The sequence below is a fragment of the Hoplias malabaricus genome, chromosome Y, assembly GCF_029633855.1.
Source record: "Hoplias malabaricus isolate fHopMal1 chromosome Y, fHopMal1.hap1, whole genome shotgun sequence".
Lineage (NCBI taxonomy): Eukaryota > Metazoa > Chordata > Actinopteri > Characiformes > Erythrinidae > Hoplias > Hoplias malabaricus.
The window spans coordinates 14359269-14383859 of NC_089820.1; the positions used below are offsets into that span (position 1 = coordinate 14359269).

Below are 24591 nucleotides of genomic sequence, written 5' to 3' on the forward strand. Positions count from 1 at the left end.
TGAACCAGACTGGTATTAAAACGTACATAATTTACTAAAAGAGCATTGCTAGGATTCATACGAACCGGGCATTTGAATATTTTTTGCCTCCACCAACAAACCATGACTCTAGAAACAAACCCGAGCCTCCGCCGAGCCGACGGCTGGAAATGGCCACTGACCCCAATTGGCGAGTCTCCCAGCGCCCAGACTTGAGTGAGCTTTTAAGATTAGCAAATTGTAGTTTTAGCAATTTAGCATTAGTGAAAATAGCAGACATCAAAATTCATGCTAAGTTAAGCCGTATCTACGCTTCGTCTCCCCACATTCACCCACCTACTCTCCGTTATTCCACCCACCCCCCACCTCCCGTCATACAGCCAGTGCCTGTGTTACTCCTCCAGCCAGTCGTCACGTCTTTAAGGTAGCGGTAGTTAACCACTTAAAACTTTATTATATCTTTTTTTATAACTGTTACCACTGTATTTCTTTTTTATTTTTAGTAACGCTACATGTATTTTTTTTTACTAATTTTGTAAACATACATCAGTGCAAAAAGGGTGAATTTCCCATTTTTCCATGATTTTAAATGGGGAAAATCGACTCAAGAAACGAACTTTTCCACTTACGAACTGGGTCACTGAACGGATCAAGTTCGTAGGTAGAGGTTCCACTGTACAGTCTTTTAGTAGTATATTTATGTTTTGGACTTCGAATACAGTAGATTTCCACCATCATTTTAAGCAGGCCTCCTATCTTTTTTTAATTTTATTATTTTTAAGCTTTGTATTTGATAATTTACACAAAACCAGGGTCCTCCTGGCCCTTCAGATAGCAGGTTTTTCACCAATCTACACAAAACATTTCATCATAAAAACAAGAGAAATAACAGTTGCCCATTTACAGAAATATAATATATAATTATAACAGTGGAATAAGGACTTGAATTAAAAGTGATTGAAGAAGTTAATCTCACTTGCCCTTAAAGGTTTGAAAAGATATACATCTAGATCTTGAAAGTCACTTCTGCTCTTGAGGTGAGCTAATATCCTGTCAGCCACATTCAGGGGCCACAACGTCTCACAGAATTAGAACAAAACCGCTGTCCAAAGAAAATCATGTTTTTCAGAAATAGTGACTTTAGGAGAAATAAAATACCTTCTTATCTTTCAGTGGAAGTCAGTATAAATAAGAGTTTATTCCAAGTCATTTTGGAGCATTTTTATTGGTCCATTCATCATACAATTTTCACACAATGTGAAGGACAACTGCTGTGTTCAAATGATGTATAAAACTAAACCAATAAAAATGGAGATGCATTTCTTTGGACAGCAAATATATGCAATAAAAGCATTTCTGATATTCACAACACCTGTAAACACAATTCATGATTCACAGTTCTTATAGGGTTACAAGAAATCTGCTTTCCATTCCTACCCCTCAAAACATGAATTGAAGTGTTTAAGAAATCGATAATGCTTTTCTATTCTTTCTAGATTTATTCTAACATCAACAAACCTAATCATTCCAGATTGAAAACCTCTAAACTCCTCGACTCTTGCTGAAGCTGGACATTACACTATGACACCATTGTGGTACACCAGGACAGCAGTTTCGCTAAAATAACATGGAAGAGGGGCTTTTTGTAGAAGGCATTGTCACATGTGAGTGTGAGTTTCCACACAGGTCAACCACACACAAACTTACCAGAAATACCCACCTCTGACTTCCTGCTTAAGGAGACAGCATAACAACGGCTTTATCTGCAAGTAGGGTATAAATAGATCCTACTGACAAGGTGCTGTTAACAGTGAAAAAATGAATCATAGTCTATTTAGTGATTCACTACTTCTCAAAATTAAAACATTTCATTTGGCAAATGCTAAGCTTTCAATCACATCTGTGGTTATAAACAGAAGGGGAGACAGTTTTGGACTGGAATTTGAATTATTTGAAAGTTTATTGCTGACACACTGAATAAGAAACTAATGTAAACTATTCTTTGTGTAAGTTGCTGTATTAAAAACATAATAAACATGTAATTAGTGAGTACATTTCCATATACTAATAGTATCAATCAATCAAATTTTATTTATATATCGCTTTTCACAACAGAAAGTATAGTATAATAAAGCCTTCCACATCTTTGTATAAGTCCTCAGAGCTGAGGGTTTACAAACTGCAGCTTCCCACAAGGGTGAAAAAATTCCATCAGAGTGGCTGTGCAGACCCCGACACCACCCAGTCACTTCTGAAGCAGCAGGTCACTATCTGAAAGCCATCTTCAGTGCAGGGAGGAGCAGAGATGTATATTTGTAGATCTGTGTGGGTCAAATGCTGACGTTCAAAATGTTTACACACAGAAGTCCATCTTGGAATTTAGTCATGTCAAATCCCGATGTCATATGGATGGACACGCAGACTTCACAAAGACTTGTCAGGCAGTAAACAGGCCTTAAAGCTAAGTGTGTCTGCTCCAAAACGTCATTTGCAGTCACACAAACATGCAGTAGCAAGTTGCTACCTACACAAACAAGGACAGGCCAACAACAATAACCATGCAGGACATAGTGGACTTTGAATCACATCTAATATATATATATATATATATAGAAAAGAAGGCTCAACATTGTGAGTCTGAAAGGATGTGTAGCTACCAAGAAGCAGTTATTGAGAAAAAGGATGAATGGGTGCATACTTTGTGAACATCGGTTCATCCAGGGCTGCAGTATATTTTTGGCTCTGTCATGATTTAGCCATTCATGCTAAGTGCTAGCTCAGGCTGAACAATAATTCAATGTCAATATATATTGCAATATTAACTGTTTCAATATCAATGATATGATTTTTAACACATTCAGTATTTCAATATAAATTATTTACAGCATAAGTCACTGACTGATGTTCATTACAGGGCGCTGCTGTCAGTTAATATCACTCAATTTTAAAGTAAGTTTAAACATATTAATATTGACAAAGCCAAGAGGTTTAGGTTTGTCAGTGATGTAATGTTTTTGCTTTTCCTGTCAATTGTTCTGTCTTTTCTATTTTACATATCAATATCGGAAGTACAGGGGGTCTTGGACTTACGATGATGATCCGTTCCTACGTCGCGTCGTAAACCGATTTTCTGTGTACGTCGGAGAATACGTACATACTGTACGTAAATAACATACTGTAAGCACTTATCCTATGCTAACACCTATCTTAACACAGTAATTATCAAAAAAACACCTCAGTCCCGAGCCGCGTAACTGTGTATTCTTCCGCCGCGCACACCAAACACGAAGTTCGCGTTATGACGTTTACGACGCAAAACCACTTAAGTCGAAACAAGGCTTTATACAGTAAATGGGAGATGTGTCGTAACCATGAAACATCGTAACTCGGGACTGACGTAACCCGAGGACCTCCTGTATATCATATCGACAGAAACTAAAAAATATATTGTGATATAAATTTGGCCGTATTGTCCAGCCCTAGTTTAAAGTAATTGCTAACACAGGTCGGGATGCTGCGTGTACCATCCACAGGATGAAGTTGCAGTGCTGGGCTGTAGAGGTCAGCTCTGCTAATGGCTCTGATCACTCTTCATACATGGTTTACCTGTCTTTCCATTTACATCAGCTGAATGCATTAAAGTGATTTCCTTTAAAGCAGAACTAATGGCATCTTTGATCTTAGCTGACAGGGACATTGACTTTCACTGGGGAGACATCAGGGAGACTTTGGTTGTTTCTGGTGCTGTGGTCAAGTCTGAATTTGCACTTGTCATGCACACACACACACACACACACACTGTACCAGATGGGAATCATTTGGTGTATGTTTACATCTAATCAATAGGATAACAATCAAAGACCAGGCTCCAGTCTTTTCCCACTACAGTGCAGTTTTTCTAAACCAGTGAAGATGTCTTCTACGTGACATTAATTCTAGACTGAAACCAAAACCGAAATTCAGAACATCTTCAACTAAAACCAAAACCAAACCCAAAAACCCATGTCTTTTTTAATGGACAAAGGAAAAAATAGGAGGATAAAAGAGGACTCATGACAAAATGATTACCATCCTTTAATTGAGCTTTAATTATCTGTTATTTTACGATGCAGTATGGTACAGTAAATCCTGCTCTGTCCCTGCTTTACGTACCCCAGTGTTTGACACACCATCTGCAGAACATTCTCAGCATTTTCATTACAAGTAAAACATCCCAGTGCTTTTATTAATTAAATATAGGCTTTTGCTTTGGGTGAAACATTACAACAGTTTTAAAACATGGTACAATTCTGTAATCAGTTCTGCAGTGTCCTTATCCTTATATTTCTGTGTCTTTTCATTAATTTCCAAGAGCTGTGGTGACATACTGCATGAGAAAGAGGTTTCCAAACTGTGGGACCAGGAATTGCAGGGGTGGAGGGGTGGGGTTAGATAAATACTTAAACATCTCTGTCATCATATTCTGACATTTTCGTATTTTTCACATACGAATTAGCAACATTGGTTTATATATTGGTTCCTATGTGCAAGAGAAGAGAAGCCAGGCACTAATACATAATAAACCTTCTGGAGAAATGGGATGATTTGACTTCATGCTTTTTATACATACTCTGCAGTAGTTTATTTATTGGCGTGAACTGTTTGATGGGGGAGGCCAAGATGTAAAAAAAACAGAAAGAGAGAATGATTTTTCCAAAAGGAAAAAAGCTTGAATACCTTTGGCGTAAGGTATTATATGATTATTTAATTATGGTTTATTACTATTATTTTCCCTATTCTCTACTGAATAAAGATGTAGGCCATGTAAAGTGACATAACATCCTGTCTGTGCGCTTGTGATGTAATTAATTAGGGCCTTACATAAACCGATATGCATAACTAAATGGTGATTTTTCAGACTCATCAAAATAGCATCTACCACCTACACCTTTCAAGGAGTGACACTGAGCAACATGTGTAGATGTTCTTCATCTGTTTGCTTCCAAAGGCTCTTTTCAGAAGAGCTCTCATTGTTCTCTTGCCAAATCTGTCGAAAGGCAGCATGTGGCAGTGGTTTTGTTCGACATACAGCTCACAGACCAAACAGGAAGTAAAGGGAAATCAGGCAAGATCAGGCAAACATTCACCAAAAAAAAAGACTTGGTTTTTAATAGCGACAATCTGTTCCTTTAGAAGTCAAATGACCTGTTTTAATCCCAGGAGGCTCTAAACATGGCTTATTACTTTTTGTAAACTTTCATCTGAACAACAACAACAGCAATTGTAAGGAACTTGGAGAGAGTATGGCGAGAGATAATATATAAAAAAATAAGCTTGATCACATTTTACGAAACTCTGCAGCAATGACTTCACTGCCTTGTTGCTTCATTGAAAGTGCAGATACCATCTTAACTCTCATTTGTCACTTTTCCTCTGTATGATATCTCTTCAAAAGACCACAGTATAGTTTTATGAGCTGCTATTTTGTTCTGTTTTGATCTGGTGCTGGAGGTCTGCATTTCGTCACAGATTTGACTAATGGGAAAGCAAAAGAGCAAAGCCGAGTCGAGCAGGGACCATACAGTGGAAAGGTGGCAATAGTGAAGGGTGGGCAAAAGAGTTAAATTAATACCACTTACACAGACCAAAGACATAATGTTGGTTATCTCATAACAGAAACACATGTCAAAGTCTGAGCTATAGCGGATAGAGAATGAAGACTCTAGGAGCTGATGGGGTGAATAGGGGATAAATAGGTAGGTGGGAAGATCAAAGCAACTTTGGAGAGGCCCAAAAAATCATTATGTCTAAATTGCAGGGGGTTAGATGTGTGAGGATCACTGATATGTTGATCTGAACTGCCAGGTGGGATAGATACTATAGAACTAACTTGCTGCATATGAATTTGTGGAGCTACTGACCCATGTCCACTGTCAAAAGCAACTGCAGTGGGCCTGAAAGCATCAGAACTGGAGCTAGGAGCAACAGAAGGAGGTAGCACTGTCAGAAGAGTCACGTGGACAGCCAGCACATGTGCAGTGTTTACAGGGAGAGAGAGATGGAGCAGGATGCACTGTGAGAAGGCGTGCGCTGGAGGAGGCGTGATGCTCCGGGCAGGCGTCTGATGGGAAGCTTTCAGGAGAATTTAAGTGGAAGAGGTATTTTTGATCACTGGTGTATTCTGCTTTTCTGAGGTTTACTTGAGTAAATGTTATAAAATCATTTTGATAATTTACTGCAGTTAATAGCATTAGGAATTTAAGTGTGAGCCCCGGAATGACCTCTTCCAGTATAGGGGATTACAACAACAACAACACAGATAGTTCCATGTTTGTTTGGCCTTGCCTGCCTGAGCCTCAAAACAACAATAGGGATGGAAAGATCAGTTGATGTGGTGTGGTTCAGATCAGATCTCTTTGGGAGAGCTCTGGCACAGAGCCCAGAAATCTCCCCCTCGCATTCTCTCCCACCGTACAACACACACAACACAGCGGGCAGTGTCGCATTCTTCCCAACACTGTGCCAACTTCAACTCCTCCTCCTGTCTCTGTTCATTCTTCCCTCCTCTTCTTCTGTTTATCTCTTTCTCCTTGACCCTCCTTCTCTTACTCTCACAGAACCAAGCAAGTGTGCCTGTTTAAAGTGCACTTTCAGGTTCAGTGTGTGGCCAGTGCAGTCATTGGACCTCGTGAATGCACCAGGTTTCTATAGTTACTGAGGCAGTCTGTCACATTCTCCAGTGATTCTGCCTCATATTACCAAACTGCCAATAATGTGACACCTAGTGGCCTGGATGTATGAGAGGATCTATAAGGTGTGTAATTTAAACATGGCTGCACTCGTGTAGGAGACCCTCTCTATGGAGAATAAATTACTTCATTTAGGGATGTTGATCTGATTCTTCATCAAGTTTCATACATTTCCTAACCTTCCTACAAGAGCCTAACCTTGGTTTAGAACGGAGCCCACCTCTCAGGGAAAGCCCATTAGAACAGCACTGACAGAGAACTTGCAGTCATTTACACTGGCCTCTAAACAAAGCTTACTTTGTGTCCTGATACCTTGAAAGAACAAGGCTCATTCACTATTAGAGTGAGGTCAGGACTGTGCCTATTGATTTTGTTAGTAACTGAGTAATCAACAGATTACATTCGAAAGATTCTGTACTGGGAAATGACAACATAAGACAAGAAAAGAAATGTGCATGCAATAACATTTTATAAATAAATTTTTAAATTATTCAATCAAGTTAGAGGCACGGTGGCGCAGCAGGTAGTGTCGCAGTCACACAGCTCCAGGGACCTGGAGGTTGTGGGTTCCAATCCCGCTCTGGGTGACTGTCTGTGAGGAGTTTGGTGTGTTCTCCCAGTGTCCGCATGGATATCCTCCGGGTGCTCCGGTTTCCTCCCACACATCATATTCATTCATTCATTCATTCATTATCTGTAAGCGCTTATCCAATTCAGGGTCGCGGTGGGTCCAGAGCCTACCTGGAATCATTGGGCGCATGGCAGGAATACACCCTGGAGGGGGCGCCAGTCCTTCACAGGGCAACACAGACACACACAGTCACACATTCACTCACACCTACGGACACTTTGGAGTCGCCAATCCACCTACTAACATGTGTTTTTGGACTGTGGGAGGAAACCAGAGCACCCGGAGGAAACCCACGCGGACACGGGGAGAACACATCAACTTCTCACAGACAGTCACCCGGAGCGGGAATCGAACCCACAACCTCCAGGTTCCAGGTTCCTACTAGTGTTGATTTAACACTGGTGAATTTGCTGTGCATGGTCCGAAACAAACACACGTTGGTAGATGAATTGGCAGCTCAAAAGAGTGAATGTGTGAGTGTTTGTCACCCTGTGATGGACTGGCGCCCCCTCCAGGGTGTGATCTCGCCTTGCCCTCAGTGATTCCAAACGTACACTAATCAGCCAAAGCATTGAATTATTTTGATATCTACACTCATTGTCCATTCTGTCAGCTCCACTGACCATATAGGAGCACTTTGTAGTTCTACTATTACAGACTGTAGTCCATATTGCTCTTTGCTTACACTGGTAACTCAGTTTCATCCAGTTCTTTAATAGACAGGAGCCCTATAGGATCAAAATGTAGCAGTGGTGTGTTAGTGTGAGTTGCACTAGTTTAAGTGGTGCTACTCAAGATTAAAACACTGTGACCACTCATTGTCCACTCATCCCAGCAGTGAGAATCAGTGCTTTAAAAACTCCAGCAGCACTACTGTGTCTGATCCACATGTATCTACCACCCAGATCATACCTGCGCTGTTGAAGAACAGGGAGAAAGGGATGTAATAAAATATGCAGAGCAACAGATGGAATAAAGTCTACAAAGCGCACCTTTATGCTCAGTGGAGCTAAATGATAAAGATAAGTGTAGAAACAAATGTTTTTTTTTACTGATCTTTATATAAAAGCAGAAGTTGGGCACTGCTATTTATTTATAGATTATTTTTTAGCTTATAATTAAAATAGGATTTTGTTATTAAAGGTAAAAGATCTCAGGATGTCTTTTCCTCTGTGGAGTAATGACTCTGTATTCATGTTATCTGCACCTCCTCCACTGAATACGGCCAAGTAATTTCCGCTTCAGTAAAAAGCTCCTACATCTTCCCAGTCACATATCAGATGCTCTTTGAGAGTTTGACGCTTGAATTGCAAAAAATCCTGTGGGCAGGACCCTCTCAACCAGATCAAAACACAGCACACACTTCCTCCATTTGCTCTTATCTGGACGGTTGCCTGACTGTAATAGGAAGCTCTTAGATTGGCGTCCCTTTCCAACACTTCGTAGGATTTCTCTGCCTCTCACAAAGCCTCTTTTCAGAAGGTGTAGGTTTTATTAGACAGAGCCTCGACAGCCAAAAGACTTTCCCTCCTGGAGGATCAACCCTGCACTGAATTCAGCTGCTGCCAGGACTCCAGTGATCTACAGTCCAGAGTTACCACAAGGAACAAACACAACAGCACACCCCACCCCATCGTAACAGCCTTGCTCAGAACAACCGGTTTCAGCAATTATATTAAAACACACAGCACACACACACGAGAAGCAAGCAGAGGAAAGGCACACATAAGATCTCATTTTACATATTTTTACCTTAGAACTCTTCCTCCACTCTCATTTTAGCAGTTTTAGCTCTGTACTCTTATTTTCTGCTCTCATTTTCATCAGTTTTTCTTGTTTCTTTCAATGCTCTGCTCATTTTTAGATAGACGTTCTCATGTCTTTAGCGCAAATGCAGGGTTAAATCATGTAAAACAGAACCTGACTGTAGCAGCCCACGAAAACTTGACTAGGTTGTGTTATTTCAGTTTGTGTGTTGGTAGGAACTCTACATACCCCAGTGTAGGTGATTATTTTCATAATACATCTCCTTAAGTAATTCAGTCAATAAAGTAGAACACATCATTATTTTTATAAGTACATTGTCACTGCTCGTCTAATGTGAATGTACTAAACACAGTGGTTTACTGGCACTAGAGAAGTATCTTGAGTTGTTAGAGTTGCAACAGAAACACACAGATCTGAACACTCATGGAAGGAACAAAGGTGGCTTATCAAATCTTATCACTGATAATGCAGTGAAGCAAGTATTTGCAAAACCTTGAAAAACCATGACTGAGGTCAGCTATTGAGCCAAAAAGTGACCTTGTACTGTTCCTGGTTTTGGTTCTGAGTCCTCTTTATTTATACTAGAGTCACTGGGATGTGAGTCAGAATTGAGTCATGAGTCACCAGGGTGTGAGTCTGAATTGAGTCACCAGTCACTGTGATGTGAATCTGAATTGAGTCCTGAATCAATTTGATGTGAATCTGAATTGAGTCATGAATCAATTTGATATGAGTCTGAATTGAGTCACGAGTCACTGGGGTGTGAGTCTGAATTGAGTCATGAGTCACTGGGGTGTGAGTCTGAATTGAGTCACGAGTCACTGGGATGAGTCTGAATTGAGTCACAAGTCATTGGTATATGAATCTGAATTGAGTCATTAGTCACTGGGATGTGAGTCTGGATTGAGTCACGAGTCACTGAGATGTGAATCTGAGCTGAGTCATGAGTCACAGCTGTCAGTGAGAGCTGAGTCATGAGCCACTAGGATGTGAGTCTGGATTGAGTCATGAGACACTAGGATGTGAATCTGGATTGAGTCACGAGTCACTAGGATTTGAGTCTCAATTGAGTCACTGGTATGTGAATCTGAATTGAGTCATGAGTCACTTGGATGTAAATCTGAGCTGAGTCATGAGTCACAGAGACGAACTGCCTAACTGGATTCACCGGGCACACGGCAGGAACACACCCTGGACATGTAGCCAGTCCATTGCAACACATCATACAGTCACACTCACCCAGTCACCTATGACCCAAGTCCCTATGACTCTGGAGGTCACATTCACAACATAAAGTAATGAAAGGATCTGCTGCTAATGTCTTGGTGCCCAATACAACAGGAGACCCTCAGAGGTCTTATGCTGTCCATGCCGAGATGGGTCAGAGGTGTTTTCGTGGCAAGAGTGGCACCTACACAATATTAGCATAGTGGTTTATAGTTGTGGCTGATTGATGTATGTTCCTTATCACATCCAATGTAGACTCAGTGTAGATACAACAGATGAGCAGTAAATGTGTCAGCAATGTGCAAAGATGATAAAAAGAGATATTACAAGACTCCACATGAAGTAACGAAACTGCTCTGTTGCTTTTGTCTTCAGCCACAGATCACAGTAGCAGTGTTCACAGAGCTACGGCAGAAAATCATCTGGTCTTTCTCATCTCGGCTGCGATCACCCATGACAACTGCATTGAAAACAGCTCATTTCCATTAGCATCAGAAGCTGAACCCGCGCAGTGTGCCTGGTCCTTTAAATACAAGACAGGTGACAAACCACACAGGATATGATTGCTTCAAAAACCTACTGAGGCGACACTTCTCTGCAAGGTTAGAACACAGCAGTTGCTGACTGAGCTCTTACTGCCTTTATTCCACAATGAGTCTGCTGGGTTTACACCTGGGAATACACACTCACGCACACACACACTATACGGTCAAAGCCCTCTGGATATCTGCACTTCCAACATGCCTTCTGAATTAAGGGTGGTCAAAAGGAGTCCCCCTTTGCTGATTTGCTGATTGAGCATTAGTCGTTGGAAGGTTACTGCTTTGCTGTAAGGGTTTGATCGCATTCAGTTATGAGAAGATGTGCGGTCAGGTACTAGTGTTTTGTTCTGGATCAGAAACAGCACTCTATAGGCTTGTGTTCATAATGCTACTTGACACCTCTATAAGCAAATTCTGAGCTGCTGTAGGCCTGCAGGAATGGTTAAAAAGGCTTATTACAGAGGATAACCATCAAACAGTTTAGCTTTAGAGCCACTCTCTAGTAGATATTCTAAACAAGACTGCAGACATAGTGTTTGCACATTGTTTTGATAGTGGACTGTAGTCAACATTCTGAGTTTCAGTAACCTACAAAACTACAACTTTTTTATTTTGAAAACATACAAATGCAGCTGGAGACAAGTGCAAAATCCAACACATCCAAAGAAAGAGCAGAAGTTGAAAATGCCTATATAACACATGTATATACACACAGCAGACACAAAAAGTGCATTGCTCAGATTATGCTTTGAAATTTTTTAAATCTATTTTATTGTTGTTTAAATTTCCCTTTGAAAAACATTTTGCTTCACTGTTTTAGACACATTTCTTAAAGGCACACTAGGTAAAAATGTTGTATTTTTGCTCCTGGGCTCCCCCTAAAGTTGCAGAGTGTCATTTATTCTTACAGCACTGCCTTGAATTCAATGTGGAGGGAGGGAGGGGAGTGTTGTATTGGCAGTGTTCATTAAAGAGCAGCAGCCTGGTCTATGGCGTCTGATCCAATTCAAAATCTGCTAGCGTTGTCACGCCCTTGTCCTGTCGTGTTTTCCCCGCCATGTGCTCTCTTAGCACATGGCTCTGTTTGTTATAGTTCATGTCTCCGTCCTTGTCCTCGTCAGTCTCGTTGGTGATCCGTCCCCCTCGTTATCTGTTCTAGGTGTGTCTTGTCTGTGTCATGTATTTAAGTTCCTTTGTGTCACTTTCTGTTGGTTGGTCATTTTGTATTGTTTCGTTTCATTTCTCCTAGTCATGTTGTTTTGCTTCCATTGTCATGTCGCTCAGTCCGGTCTGTCTGTCTCTGTCGTTTCATGTTGTCGTTTCGTTTCCTCTGTCGTTGTTTCACTCCATAGTCTGGCTTTCCCTCTAGTCTGTCTGTCCCGTTTGCCCTGTGTAGCTCCCCGTATTCTAGTTTAGTCTCTGTTAGCTCCATGTATCTGTTTTGTTAATAAAGTTTGTTGTGTTTTAGAGTGTGCGTCCGCCTCCGTCAGTCCGCCCTCTGCGATCCCTGACAAGCGTAGAGTATCATTTAGTTTGAAGAAAAACCAAGTCGGGCAACGAACAGTGCTCACGCAAACAGGAAAACATTTCCCAGGAGGAAAATACACTTTGAGTAAAGAAAACCCCACGTTTTTCGAGGACAAACAGTGCGGCATACTCACTGCTCTCGGGTTCTCCCTGCAGTGCTTTGCTTGGGTTGCCATCACAGATTATGAAATAATTCCAAATCAACGACATTTTGAGTTGTCTGGTCTTTAGCGCAGCAATGTGCACTAGGCACAAGGTATCGGTTGTTGGTATTATTAGAGCCTCGTTTGTGATTATGAGTACGAATGTATCGGGCAAATAATGTGCAGTATCTGTGTTCATGTGTCTCTAGTGCAGTTTCTGCAGTGCTGAGACAAGAATAGCAACAGAGGATGTATTGTTCCTATTACAGGTCAGCGAAGCATCACAGTGATATCGTAGCTGTAATTTTAAGGTAAAAATACAACTGTGTGTTCCTTTAAATAGTTAATTGAAATATCATTACTTACTCCATTGGTTCAATAAACTATTTACATGCATCTCGAGGATGGAGGATGGTCCGTCAAAGCATTACACCCAGACAAACAGAGGAGGCTGGTAAGGTCCTATTCAGACTGTGAAAAGGGAAATCAGACACACACACACACACACACACACACACACAGAGACAAGCACAAATACTGAGCAGCGAGACACACAAAGCACTACATTTACACTAACAAAAGTAACACAGGTACATGACTCAAAGCTGTAAATCAGTAAAGAAGAGAATGAAATGAACACAAAGGCTCTGATTGGACTGTTTGTTTACTTGAGTTGATTGCCTAAGTTGAAACATCATCAGTTGGCCCTGCCTCCTCCACAATCACTCAATTTGTGCTTCACTCTTAAGAACAAATGTGCTACAAAGAGTTATTTGAACAAAGCCAGAACAACAACTTTTGTTTTCCTAAACAACCATTTGTGTTAATATGTTTAAATGGGTAAACTCACACATCTCTTAATCAAACATGGATTGTTCTAGGCATCGCTCAAAGAAACCTTTGTAGCGTGTAGCAAATCCAGAACACGTTTTAGCTAAAACAACCTGTTAAGAATCTTCCTACTATGTGTAAAAAAGAATGTAAAGCCTTTTTGAGTAACATTTAAGAATTAATTTTTAATTACATTTAATTAATTAATATGCTACATTCACCAAAATATTTCCTGACCATTTGCTATCTACTAGCTTTGTAGTGTCTTTGCTATCTACTAGCTCTCTAGTCTCAGCCACAGCCAAAAAACAATCTGAACGGTGAAGAGACCTGTTCCATAGGTGGGTAATATTGATTATTTATGCTGTTATTGTTATATTACTTAAGGAGGAACTGACAAATTCGGGAGACCGCTAACACTAAGAAAGTGAACACAGACTGAATGTGCTACAAATCTAAACAGCTCAGGTTAAAAATGATTTTTTTGTGGGAATTCAAAGAGCGAACTACAACAATCTAGTTAAACTACAAACAAGCTACTGTCTGCATCTTACTCAAACATACTGTTCCACATTAAAAGATGCTGACCTTCTGAATGAACACTTGTGAATAACTTTTGGATACAATATAACTCCTAAAAACAGAACAAATCGATGCACAAGCTTGTGGTGCGCTTCATCTTTGATGGAACTCATAACGAATGTGATCTGCCACTTTTAAAAATACATACATTTTAGATTTGCTTTTAAAAAATAAAAATCACAATTTTTTTAAATTATGCAACAGTTACCTTTAAATAAATAAAGATTGTTGGGGGGTGGGTATTTGAATTTATAATCAAAATTATACATAAAAAATCTTTAAAACTTATTTTTACAACTAATAGAGACACTGATATTAGCTGCTGTTAAAAACAAAATAATGAGGTAGTCAACCTCTCGTGTCTCAGTGGTAGCATGTGCCCTCCGAGCTTGGTAGTGTTGTGTAATTGGGGGATAGATATAGCTGATGGAAACGGCAATAACAAATTAAGGGATAATACTGAGAAGGAAATACTGCTGTCAAAAATATGAGTGCATTGTTTTTCATTAAGTGTTTGACATAGTGCACAAATCCAATGTTTTTATAAACATTTTTGAGACAATACAGTGCAGAAATACCATTCAAATATTTCCAGAATCTGTAGTATCAGTCCACTTGATTCCATCTTATCTCCAGGTCATGCGTGACTAACATCTGGAGTTATGAGGCTATGAAGAGGCCTCATGGTGGTTGCTATAGTGTAGAGGCTAACACTGCTGACTTCAACATGGTAGACCAGGGTCCCGTTCTTTGTCTGGGTGAGCACACCACACTACATTAACCAAGATGCCTACCACTGGTACATGATTAGAACTGTAAGCCCTTCTGGATAAAACAGACTGTCCTAATTGTTTGATATGAAACAGATGGTAATTATAAACACAGTATAAATGATTATTACAGCACTGTATTGAAATCGAGATGGAGCCGGAGGGAAGTTTCTGCAGTGCAGAGCCCAGAGTCGCAAAGACAGAGGCTCTGTTCTCCCTATTACTGGTCATTGAAGCATCACAGTGATTTTAAACCCGTATTGAAAGGTTAACATACAACCTACTGTTGATTTAACTGAGCATATAACTGAATCTAAAATTATATGCAAAAATAGATGAATGGTTTTAGACCCCAGAGAGTTAAACAGGTCTCATTATGCAGTCCATGCCATGCAGAGTATTATCTCCAAAACATACTCAGATAAGTGTATTGTTGATCATGATAATAAAAATAAAGATTGTGAGTATCATACAGTACTGCCCACCCCTAGGAAAAATGTACATATCCCATGTAAAATAGTTTAGTGATGAGACCTGTCAGAGTGAATTCATAGACGGTGGGCGTTTTGTAGCTGCAAACTTGTGGCGAGTGTAAGCCCCTGACTCTCACATTCAGTGGTTCAAGAGAAGAAATCTTTAGATGAATAACTGCAGCAGCCAGCTTTGGCTGAAAGATAACCAAACATTTCAGTCTATATGACCATGTTTACAGACACCCACGTTGTGGACACAGACGTTCACAGTTTGCATAATTTATATTCAAAATCAATTGGGATGTTCTGGTCACCCTGCCCAACGCAAGCTGTCAATCTGAGGGGTATGAAGTCTTCCAGCAGTGGGCTGTGGAAGAGGAGAACTGTTCTGTGGAGTGATGGAGTGACACTTAGAATCTTTGGTATAAGTTGGAGTAGTGTTTGTGATCCAGAAATCGTCCAACATCAGTATCTGACCTCACTTATGTCATCGAGTCCTGAAAGCAATGTTCCAACAGTCTAAAGCCTTCCCAGACTCTAACTGGAGCACATAAAGACTACATACGTATTAAAGTCCTTCATTTCAGAAGAAACGTTGGTGTCCATAAACTTTTGGCCATATATTGTACAATGAAAGGCAGTGTAAATGGAAGCAAAGCATGTACTTACAGTGAAAAGGGGAAGAGATGTATTTTTGCAGATGAGAGGAGCTGTTTCTCTGAAGCTGGAGGAGGTGTACTGCTGCCCACACCATTCCCTCCCCACGGCTCTCTCTCTCTCTCTCTCTCTCTCTCTCTCTCTCTCTCTCTCTCACAATAACACGACCATTTTTTTCTCACCCGTATTCCGTCAAGCCCCGTTATCCACTCCTACATTGACAAGTAAAATCCCGCCTCCTGCTCTGTAATTGGCTAGTCACATGGAAACTTCCGAGATACGATTGGTCATTTGGGCGGAGTTCGCGCAGTGAAGGAGTAGAGCTGCCGGAACATGGGTGGGGAAAAAAGTGCAAAGCTGCCAATGAGATGACACGTGTTTGATCAGTTGTCATAGAAACCAAATGTGCCCCGACGTCACGGGTAATTTCAGTTCAGTCTTCCTTCTGACAGGATTCGCGACAAGGAAAGAAAAAATATATAACATAGCTAAAGAACGCGGCAAAAAATAAAATAAAATAAATAAATAATTAAATAAATTAATAAACATCAGGATTGACAGGATTTAAATAAAATTATTATAATTACTTGAGGAAAAATAATACTTATTAGGTTATAAATACCACAAAAAATAACTACTGTATTAGAATTCCCACATAATAATAATAATAATAATAATAATAATAATAAAAACTATATAATTTCCACTAAGAAATAAATAGTACATTTTAAGTAACGCTACACAGTCCTCACATTTTTATAGCTTCTAAACTAAGTACAGTGTCTATTTATTTAAAGTAAACAATCAGTAAGTGGGTGATGTGGTGGTGCAGCAGGTAGTGTCGCATTCACACAGCTCCAGGGACCTGGAGGTTGTGGTTTCAAGTCCTGCTCCCTGTGACTGTCTGTGAGGAGTTTGGTGTGTTCTCCCTGTGTCCGTGTGAGTTTCCTCCGGGTGCTCTGGTTTACTCCCAGGTCCAAAAACAAACAGTGGTAGGTGGATTGGCGACTCATAAGTGTCCATAGTTTGTGAATGTTTGTGTGTATGTGAGTGTGTGTGTTGCCCTGTGAAGGACTTGCGCCCCCTCCAGGGTGTGTTCCTGCCTTGCACCCAGTGATTCCAGGTAGGTTCTGGACCCACAGCGACCCTGAATTGTATAAGCGGTTACAGACAATGAATGAATCAGTAAGTCTGCCAATGTTTAATTACAGTTTCATTTTATTATTATTATTATTATTATTATTATATAATTGTGAATTGTTAAATTGAAATTATTAGGCTAATTTTGAAGAAACCACCCCCCATACCTCCTTTCAAAGACAAAACACATGAACACAGTGTCTGGCTACAGCTGGAGGAATCCATGGGGGTTTACTTTGGAGAAGGGATTGCAACGTGTCATTTTCTACTTCTGTATTCTTTTTTATTTTTGTTTGGCTGTGCTGCTGGTGTAATTTCTCTGCAATTCCTATGCAACTAGCTCACTAACATGTAACAATGTTTGTACAGAGGTTTGAAGGACTTCACACATGCACAGATGAAAACACATGAGTGTTGTGAGGTAGGTTGACAGGTTGACACAGTTAGGGTTTTATTTTGAGAGCATTTATTGCTATCAGGACATAAGCAGTATTTTTTACAGATTCATGTGACGCACATAGAGACTTACAGATTGAATACATTCTAAAAAAATAAATAAGTAAAACAAAACAAACAAACAAACAAAAAAAAAACATTTAAAAATGAATCCATTCCACAGAAATAAATCCAGTGGATCCGAAGAGGATGAACAACTCTGAAGATTTTTACACACTTTTGAAAATATAAAATAATTTATTGCAGTGATGTTAATGTCTGGGCTTTGAGGTAATATTTGAAGCAAACTTTAGTGCAAACAAATAAACATTCAAAAACACTTCTGTGAGGAGCTCTTGTTTGCATAATAAGGAACATAGAAATAGTTGGTGGCAGTCAAAAATAGAGAATAACACACGCAGTCTCTCTCCTGATTTCACTGGATGTCACAGACTGCGTTTGCCATCTGTTCTGTTCAGACCAACAGAGTGCAGTGCTAATGATTCACGGCACTATTTCTGTTATTCACCATTTCTAACACTGTACTCCCCCCACTGCTCTGTGGAGAAAGCCTGACACTTCTCATGTACCTTATGACAGCCTTATTGAGATTGTACACTTTTCTATAACCACTGCAATATGACTGTCACTAAATTTCTAAACAAGTGTCGTCTACAGCACAGTGAACTAACCCACAGCTAGATCACAGTCTAATTCTCAGTGAAATATGTCAAATTACTGTGGTCTAAAAACAGCATGTATCTCTAGAATGACAATTTTATATGCAAAGGTAAAATGTTATTATGTAGGGATGCATGTAACATGGGTGCATTAAACATATAATATTCACACAATGTAAAGAACAAGCGATGTGTTTATATGATGCAGATATTTGACAATCAGGACACATAGTAATACACAGCTTTCATTGGAGAGCCACAATTTTGATGTAGCACTGTATAGTTATTCAGGCTTTGGTATACTTTTCAATAAATAAGACTTGGTTCAGTATTCTGACTGTATCTCAGTAAACCTGATGTTATTAACATCCTTGCAGCTATAGAAAACTAAACAGCCCCCTCATCTGTTGGATGCCTGCAATGAACTGTACACAAAAAGAAGAATTCAAGGCTAAAAGTAAATTTAAATTGTCCCTTAAAAAAAATTGCCATAATAACAATAGTAATAAATAACCATATAAATATATAACAGTGTAACACTTTCTTTTAAATTGTATATACTGTATATCATCACTATATATATCAGAACCTAATGTTATACAAGTGCAAGTTGTGATCGACATCATGAAAAGAAGCTTGAGAAACCTTTAAAATGGTTCTTCACACTCACACATCTCTCAAACATGGTAATTCATGGAACCAAAAGTAGTCATAGCACCTTTACTTTTAAGAGTGTGTATTAAAAATAAATATCAGTGAATATATATCATTTTATTTTCAATCTTCCTTAAAGCTTTCATTTTATTTGGGAGATATGCTTTCATTTTCTTTTTCAAAACCAAACCTGCAGATATATTGGTCTTATTAGCTTGTTTTACTTTTTGCTTCTTAAGGTCCAAGTAATGCCATGCATATACTTATGTTTCTTTTCTTTTTTTTAAGGTCTAGGCTCTGAGGTCAGGATTTTAGTGCAAGTATTCAAGTATATGATCATGCAGCTTTCTGGAGAACTTAGAGCCAATTGTTGCCGAACTTAGAGCCATTTGTTCTTATTTTAGTAACATAGCGCAAGATCTGAATATCTCTCCAGTTGAGCATTAATCCATAAAAAGTTGTCCTGAGCCGGAGTAAGGCAGAAATCATATCAGTAGAAAGTCTTTGCAGTGGAGCAAACCGAGCAGCTGTGGTGCAGCATTAGCATGAAGAACTAGTGCTCTGAAAGTCATACCAGATGTCGAGCAGCTGGCTTGGTGAAAAGCCAGTGACAATGATGCGCTGGACAAAGGTGCATTTGTCATAGTCCAGACGACGGATCTCAAACAAGTTCCTGTAAGGCAACAGTGTCCTAGAAAACTTTGGATGGATGTCTAAGAAATGGAGGCACAAACCTACGTAAACATCTTCCATAGGGATGGGACGCACAAATCTGGAGGCCAAGGATATTTTCTTAGCCAGATCAATGGAAAACACATACCCAGCTCCAGACACATAAGGTGGCAATGCGCTTTCCGGATATACTTCCTTGGACAGGTACCACTTGCTGTTTTGATCCCTGCGTGGATGGCCATCGGCGATGACTGATCCTGTGATGTAGTCCTGCTGGGAAGATATCTTTTGGAGGTAGTCCACAAGATAAGGCACATTGACAAAAATATCAGCGTCAACCTTCATGGCATACTGGGCTGACGAGCAGTATGTAGCCAGCCAGTTCATAATCATCAAGGTCTTTATGGTGAGATTGTGGTAAGTATCCAGAAAGTCCATTTGGATTATATCTCCATACGTTTTACTTTCCGTTCGAAGACGTTCTTCAAGATTTTGTAGGAGGTCTCCTGGCTGGCCAATGAAAAACAGCCTGGCTGTGTTTACATTGGGAACTAAATTGTCTTGAGCCCAAGTTTTCCGGATTGTTTCCCTGGCTTCGCTGTTGTCCGCGGTGACCGGAATCATGAAAACCAAGAATGGTTGTCTTCTTTCACAGAGTTTGGGCTGGTTGAGCTTATATCTGTAGGTTGATGGCGAGATGACTTTGAAAACATGGTCTTCCAAAGGAACTAAACGCCTCGAAGGGAGTTCGGATTCGCTGTTTTTCCAATCCAGACAAGCCAGAAGTGAAAGCAAGGAAACTGAGCCGAAAGCTAAGTATCTCAGTGGTGTGAACCTCAAAGATATGATCATTGTCAAGTTGGAACAAATTAATGAAGCATTCCAAGCTAAATAAAGGTGCAGGAATGAGCAGGTCAGAAATCCCTCAAATTCTTACTAAGCTAAGCTTTCTTTTGAAGCGAGTGGAGCTTTCTCAGCAAGGAGCAACAATAACAGCTCAATAACCTTCACCCCCTCTTCTCTCCTTCCCTCCCCTACCAACAGGCCACTCCCAATGCTTCCATAAATGCACTTACTGTGCATGAGTCAGCCCTGTCCTGAGATTAGACAGAGCAGCTGGTTGAGTCTTCCAGCCCGGAAGACAATTTATAAAGTAACAACTCACACTCAGAGAGACACACACGGCCGGAGATGGAAGTGGGGTTGACTTCCTTCCTTGAAATTTAACACAAACTCTACTTCACCAGCTCACATCATGCAGGAATGGTTCAGTCCTGCTAAAACGGTAGTTACACATTAACAACATGTGGTAGATAGTGTCATTACTGTTGGAGTGATGGAGTAGTACTGTATACACATGTTGGGTTTAAAATTCAGTTTTTGCACACATTATTACTATTTATTAGAGACCATATAAAGTGGGACTGCTGTCACTTTTTGATAAAAAATACAAGCAAACTAAATAATAATAAAAATAACTTCTCCAACATAACTCACAAATAAGCCAGTGTAAAGCTCCACTGACCATATAGGTGAACTTCGTAGTTCTACAATCACAAATTGTAGTCCTTCTGTTGCTCTGCATACTTGCTAACCCCTTTTCCCCTGTCCTTAAATGGTCAGGAGCACCATAGATCAGATATGGTTTGGCTGGTGGATAATTCTGCAATGGTGGGGTGTGTTAGTGTGTTGATTAGAAACAGCAGTGCTGCTGAAGTTTTTAAACACTGTATTGTCAATGCTCACTTCGTTTGACACACTTACCTTGATGGATGAGCTCAGAGACAGAAGCTCAAGTTGTTGCTGCACAGTTTGAGTTGGTTGTCCTCTAGTCCATCAGTGGACACAGAATGCTGTTGGCTGGATATTTTTGGTTAGTGGACTATTCACAGTGCGTATTCCATATAAAAAAGACCAAAATGAAGTAAATGATCGCTATAGTATGTTTTTGTAAACAAAATCCATTTTATTGTAATAGGGATTACAGAGAAACACCTGTTGTTCACCCAGTTAAAAAACAAACAAACAAACAAAAACAAACAAACAAAGAAAACATATCCAAATACAAGAGACTTAATTTACACAGGTATTCCATAGGGTCAGTGGTTTAGTCTATAGCAGGGAAAGGGTCTTGGGGAGGGGGGGGATGGGGAGGACACAAAGACTCACTCTGTATATTAATTCATTTTTTTTGTGTGTACAATACCTTTATATAAATGTACAATGCTGATTAAAAATGAAAATGGCCTTCTTAAAGTATTCATCTGCTGCTCAATATTACCTTATGACTCTCCATATGTACTCACAGTCTACCAACACACAAACTTGCTTCCTTCAGTCAACATATTGATATAGGTCCTGCCTTTACTTTCCAGAAGAAACAATTGACAAACAAATTAAAATAAAACTCATATCTTCTGTTGTTCCAATGCCGTTACACTGCTAAAATCTTCAATGAACCTCAAATGCAAATCAACTGTAACTTGGGTTCATTCAGCACTATTTTCCTGTTGATTGCCAGACATATGGCCAGCCATTTCAGCTTCCAGCTCAGAGTTTCTTGCTATCAGAAATTCATTTTGAAGTAAAAAATGGAATCTGACGTCTAGAATACTGAATTTTATTTGTAGTAACTGTATTTTAGGATTTCCTACAAAACTTCAGTTATAACTAGTAGCAATTGATTTTCTTTACAAATGAATAATGATTATTAAAATTGATTTACAAAGATGAATTCAGTTGTATGCAGTAATTAAGTTTAAAAAGGTATTCTGAATATTTTCCAATTAAATTTTAAAATTAAAAATTTTAACACAATACACACAATATTTGGAGCATTTTTCAAACAAATACATACATAAGGACTCCAGTTAAACAAATTCAGAAAATGTATTTTTTTGCAATATTCAAAATTTGTTTGGAATAATTTTACCAAATTTATTTTTTCAGAAAACAAATTAAACTGTAATTTTATTTTTAAGAATGTAAAATCATTACTTTCATTATAACCAATATTTTAAATTCTTATTGATGATAAAAAATATTACAGATCCCAAATGTTGTATTCTAAAAAATAAAATCCCTACTCATAAAATATTAATTTTGAAATGCTAAACTAATTATGTTTTTGTGTATTTTGTTGTTGAGTCTTATGTACTGTCCTCTTTTTTCATCATAACAGTTTTCTGTTAATTTTATTGGCAAAAACAGCAAAACAATAAATAATATATGTCGTATTTTGGTAAATGTAATATATAAAACAAGAAAATATTCTTAACTTCAAATTTTTAAATATTTGTAATACAATTTTGCTAATTTTAAATTTCTGGTATCAAGAAACTGTAGACAAAAGGTTTGACGAACTTGGCTATAAACACTAGGAAAGTGCAGGTGGATGGATGTGGAGCAGTGTCTGTACATTGTGCAAGCTTCATCCAACACGTGGAAATGTTTTAAATGTGCTTTACATGCCACTGTTCCTCAGAACTGATAACTTGCAATGGCAGGTGTAAAGGGGTAAGGTACGAGGAGTTATGATGCATCACACTGAGACTAATACAGACCAAAAAAAATGCTCTGGGCCTCTTCACTGGACGACTGCCAGATGAAATACAAGCTGCACTTTGCAACTACAACCAGCGAAAAGGCACCAAACACTAAACAAGACCACAGACAGACATTCTGCCCTTTTTTTACATGAACCAAACACTCTTAAATATGCCTTAAAATACCAAATGGTTTTAGGAGGATTATCATAGAAGAACAACCTTTGATTCCTTAAGAATTTTCAGCTGACATTCCAGAGATGTGATCTGAGTAGTGGGTGTGCATTCTGTCCCATTGGTATGAGTTTGTGTGGAGATCTGAACCAAATCTAATCATCCAACTTAAGACCCAATTCCCAACAGCAATTAAATTCTTACAGAAATGTTCCAACATCTAACCTAACGTCTTCCCAGAAGAGAAGAAGCTTTTACAGTGGCAAAGGAGGAAATGTTCCATATTAATAACCTGCATTTCAGAAGTATCGTTAGATGAGAAAAATGCAGTACAAGAACAGAAAACACATTGATTCAAAATACACATAAATGGAAGCCAATGGGTAGATACTTCTGTTATGAATGGGTCAACAGGGCTGTGTTCTTTTCTAAGTTCATGTTAATCAACCATATGTTAGAGTTGCATCAGATATACCTCAGAAGAGAACGTTGCAGATGTTCCCTTAAAGAACAATGTGTCTGAAGGTGCTCAAGGCAAAGGTGGGTCTTCTATGGTATTCCCCTAAAAAGTTCTTTAGCTACTTTTAATTTGAGCCTACCAGACGGAGGGACCAGAGATAGTTTATCCTCAATGGTAAAGGGACAACCTAGTGACCCGTCTCACAAGCGGGCTGTAACAGATGGAATTCCTGGATGGAATCTTACATGGAACTGGAGATGGCAGTCTTTGGTGAATGTGATGATGACATTTTGCATTCCCTCAGAAGGGGAGATAATGGGTTTTAAACTGGGTTACTATGAGTGGAATAGTAGAGGTGGAGAGAGAGAGAGAGAGAGAAAGTGAGAGACAGAGAGTTTGTGACAGGAGCTTTGGTAGCTGAAGGGGTGGAGCTGATGCAGAAAGAGCAGATTGGTGGGGGAGGGGGGTATGAAGAGATTGGGAGGTGGGTGTAGAGCTACTTTATGAGCGCTTTCTTCTGCCCTCAAAATTCCTGAAGTTGGCCGGTCTGATCTTCATCTCAGCAAACTCGATGGAGTGCTCATGACCCTTCCAATGAAACCAGTTCACACCCTGGACAACAAAGACAAAACAGAGTCTAAGTATGGATGACCCCAAACCCTGCCATTACAAAGAGTAAGGGGCTTTTCTTAGGCCGGCTCAGCATAAGGCAACTTGCAGACAACTTTAACTTCACTTGAGTTGCATTGGTTAAATCTTCTGCAATTTACTTTTATCTTGTGGGTAACAAAGCTGCAATATTACATATGACTCCATGCCAAGGAAATAAAACTGAGCATGGTGTTTTCAAATAATGCCGGCTGTAACTATTAGCTGAGCTAGTCCATTAGCTCGCCAACTAATAATACCATAATAGTGGTGCAGGCCTCTCAAAATATGAATTGCTTCATTTAATGTTTAATATATTTCACACA

The 24591-nt window shown here is 39.4% G+C and overlaps 4 protein-coding genes across 6 annotated transcripts in view; 1 reads left to right on the forward strand and 3 right to left on the reverse strand.

Moving 5' to 3' along the window:
- The window catches only part of LOC136677669 (dual specificity testis-specific protein kinase 1-like), a 37123-nt gene extending 21155 nt beyond the window's left edge, over nucleotides 1-15968 (reverse strand). The window contains exons 1-2 of one of the 2 annotated variants that reach the window (XM_066655263.1): nucleotides 15870-15968; nucleotides 12911-13015 (exon numbers count right to left, since the gene is read on the reverse strand). In XM_066655263.1, the coding sequence (XP_066511360.1) occupies nucleotides 12911-12941 (31 nt within the window). In that variant the 5' untranslated portion in view covers nucleotides 12942-13015; nucleotides 15870-15968. The remainder of the gene's footprint in view (nucleotides 1-12910; nucleotides 13016-15869) is intronic. The other variant, XM_066655264.1, reaches the window with a different exon arrangement.
- LOC136677668 (NMDA receptor synaptonuclear signaling and neuronal migration factor-like) overlaps nucleotides 1-24591 on the forward strand; it is a 135962-nt gene that overhangs the window by 109739 nt on the left and 1632 nt on the right. The window contains exon 17 of the transcript XR_010796403.1: nucleotides 10708-10934. The gene's annotated coding sequence lies outside the window, so the exon portion shown is untranslated. The remainder of the gene's footprint in view (nucleotides 1-10707; nucleotides 10935-24591) is intronic.
- On the reverse strand, nucleotides 17502-20382 carry LOC136679439 (beta-1,3-galactosyltransferase 1-like). The gene has a single exon (XM_066657954.1). The coding sequence runs from the start codon at nucleotides 20288-20290 to the stop codon at nucleotides 19307-19309; it is 984 nt and encodes a 327-aa protein (XP_066514051.1). The 5' UTR covers nucleotides 20291-20382; the 3' UTR covers nucleotides 17502-19306.
- tncb (tenascin Cb) overlaps nucleotides 22473-24591 on the reverse strand; it is a 60482-nt gene continuing 58363 nt past the window's right edge. For both annotated transcript variants that reach the window (XM_066655261.1, XM_066655260.1), the window contains one exon: nucleotides 22473-24229. In XM_066655261.1, coding sequence (XP_066511358.1) covers nucleotides 24119-24229 — 111 coding nt within the window. In that variant the 3' untranslated portion in view covers nucleotides 22473-24118. The remainder of the gene's footprint in view (nucleotides 24230-24591) is intronic.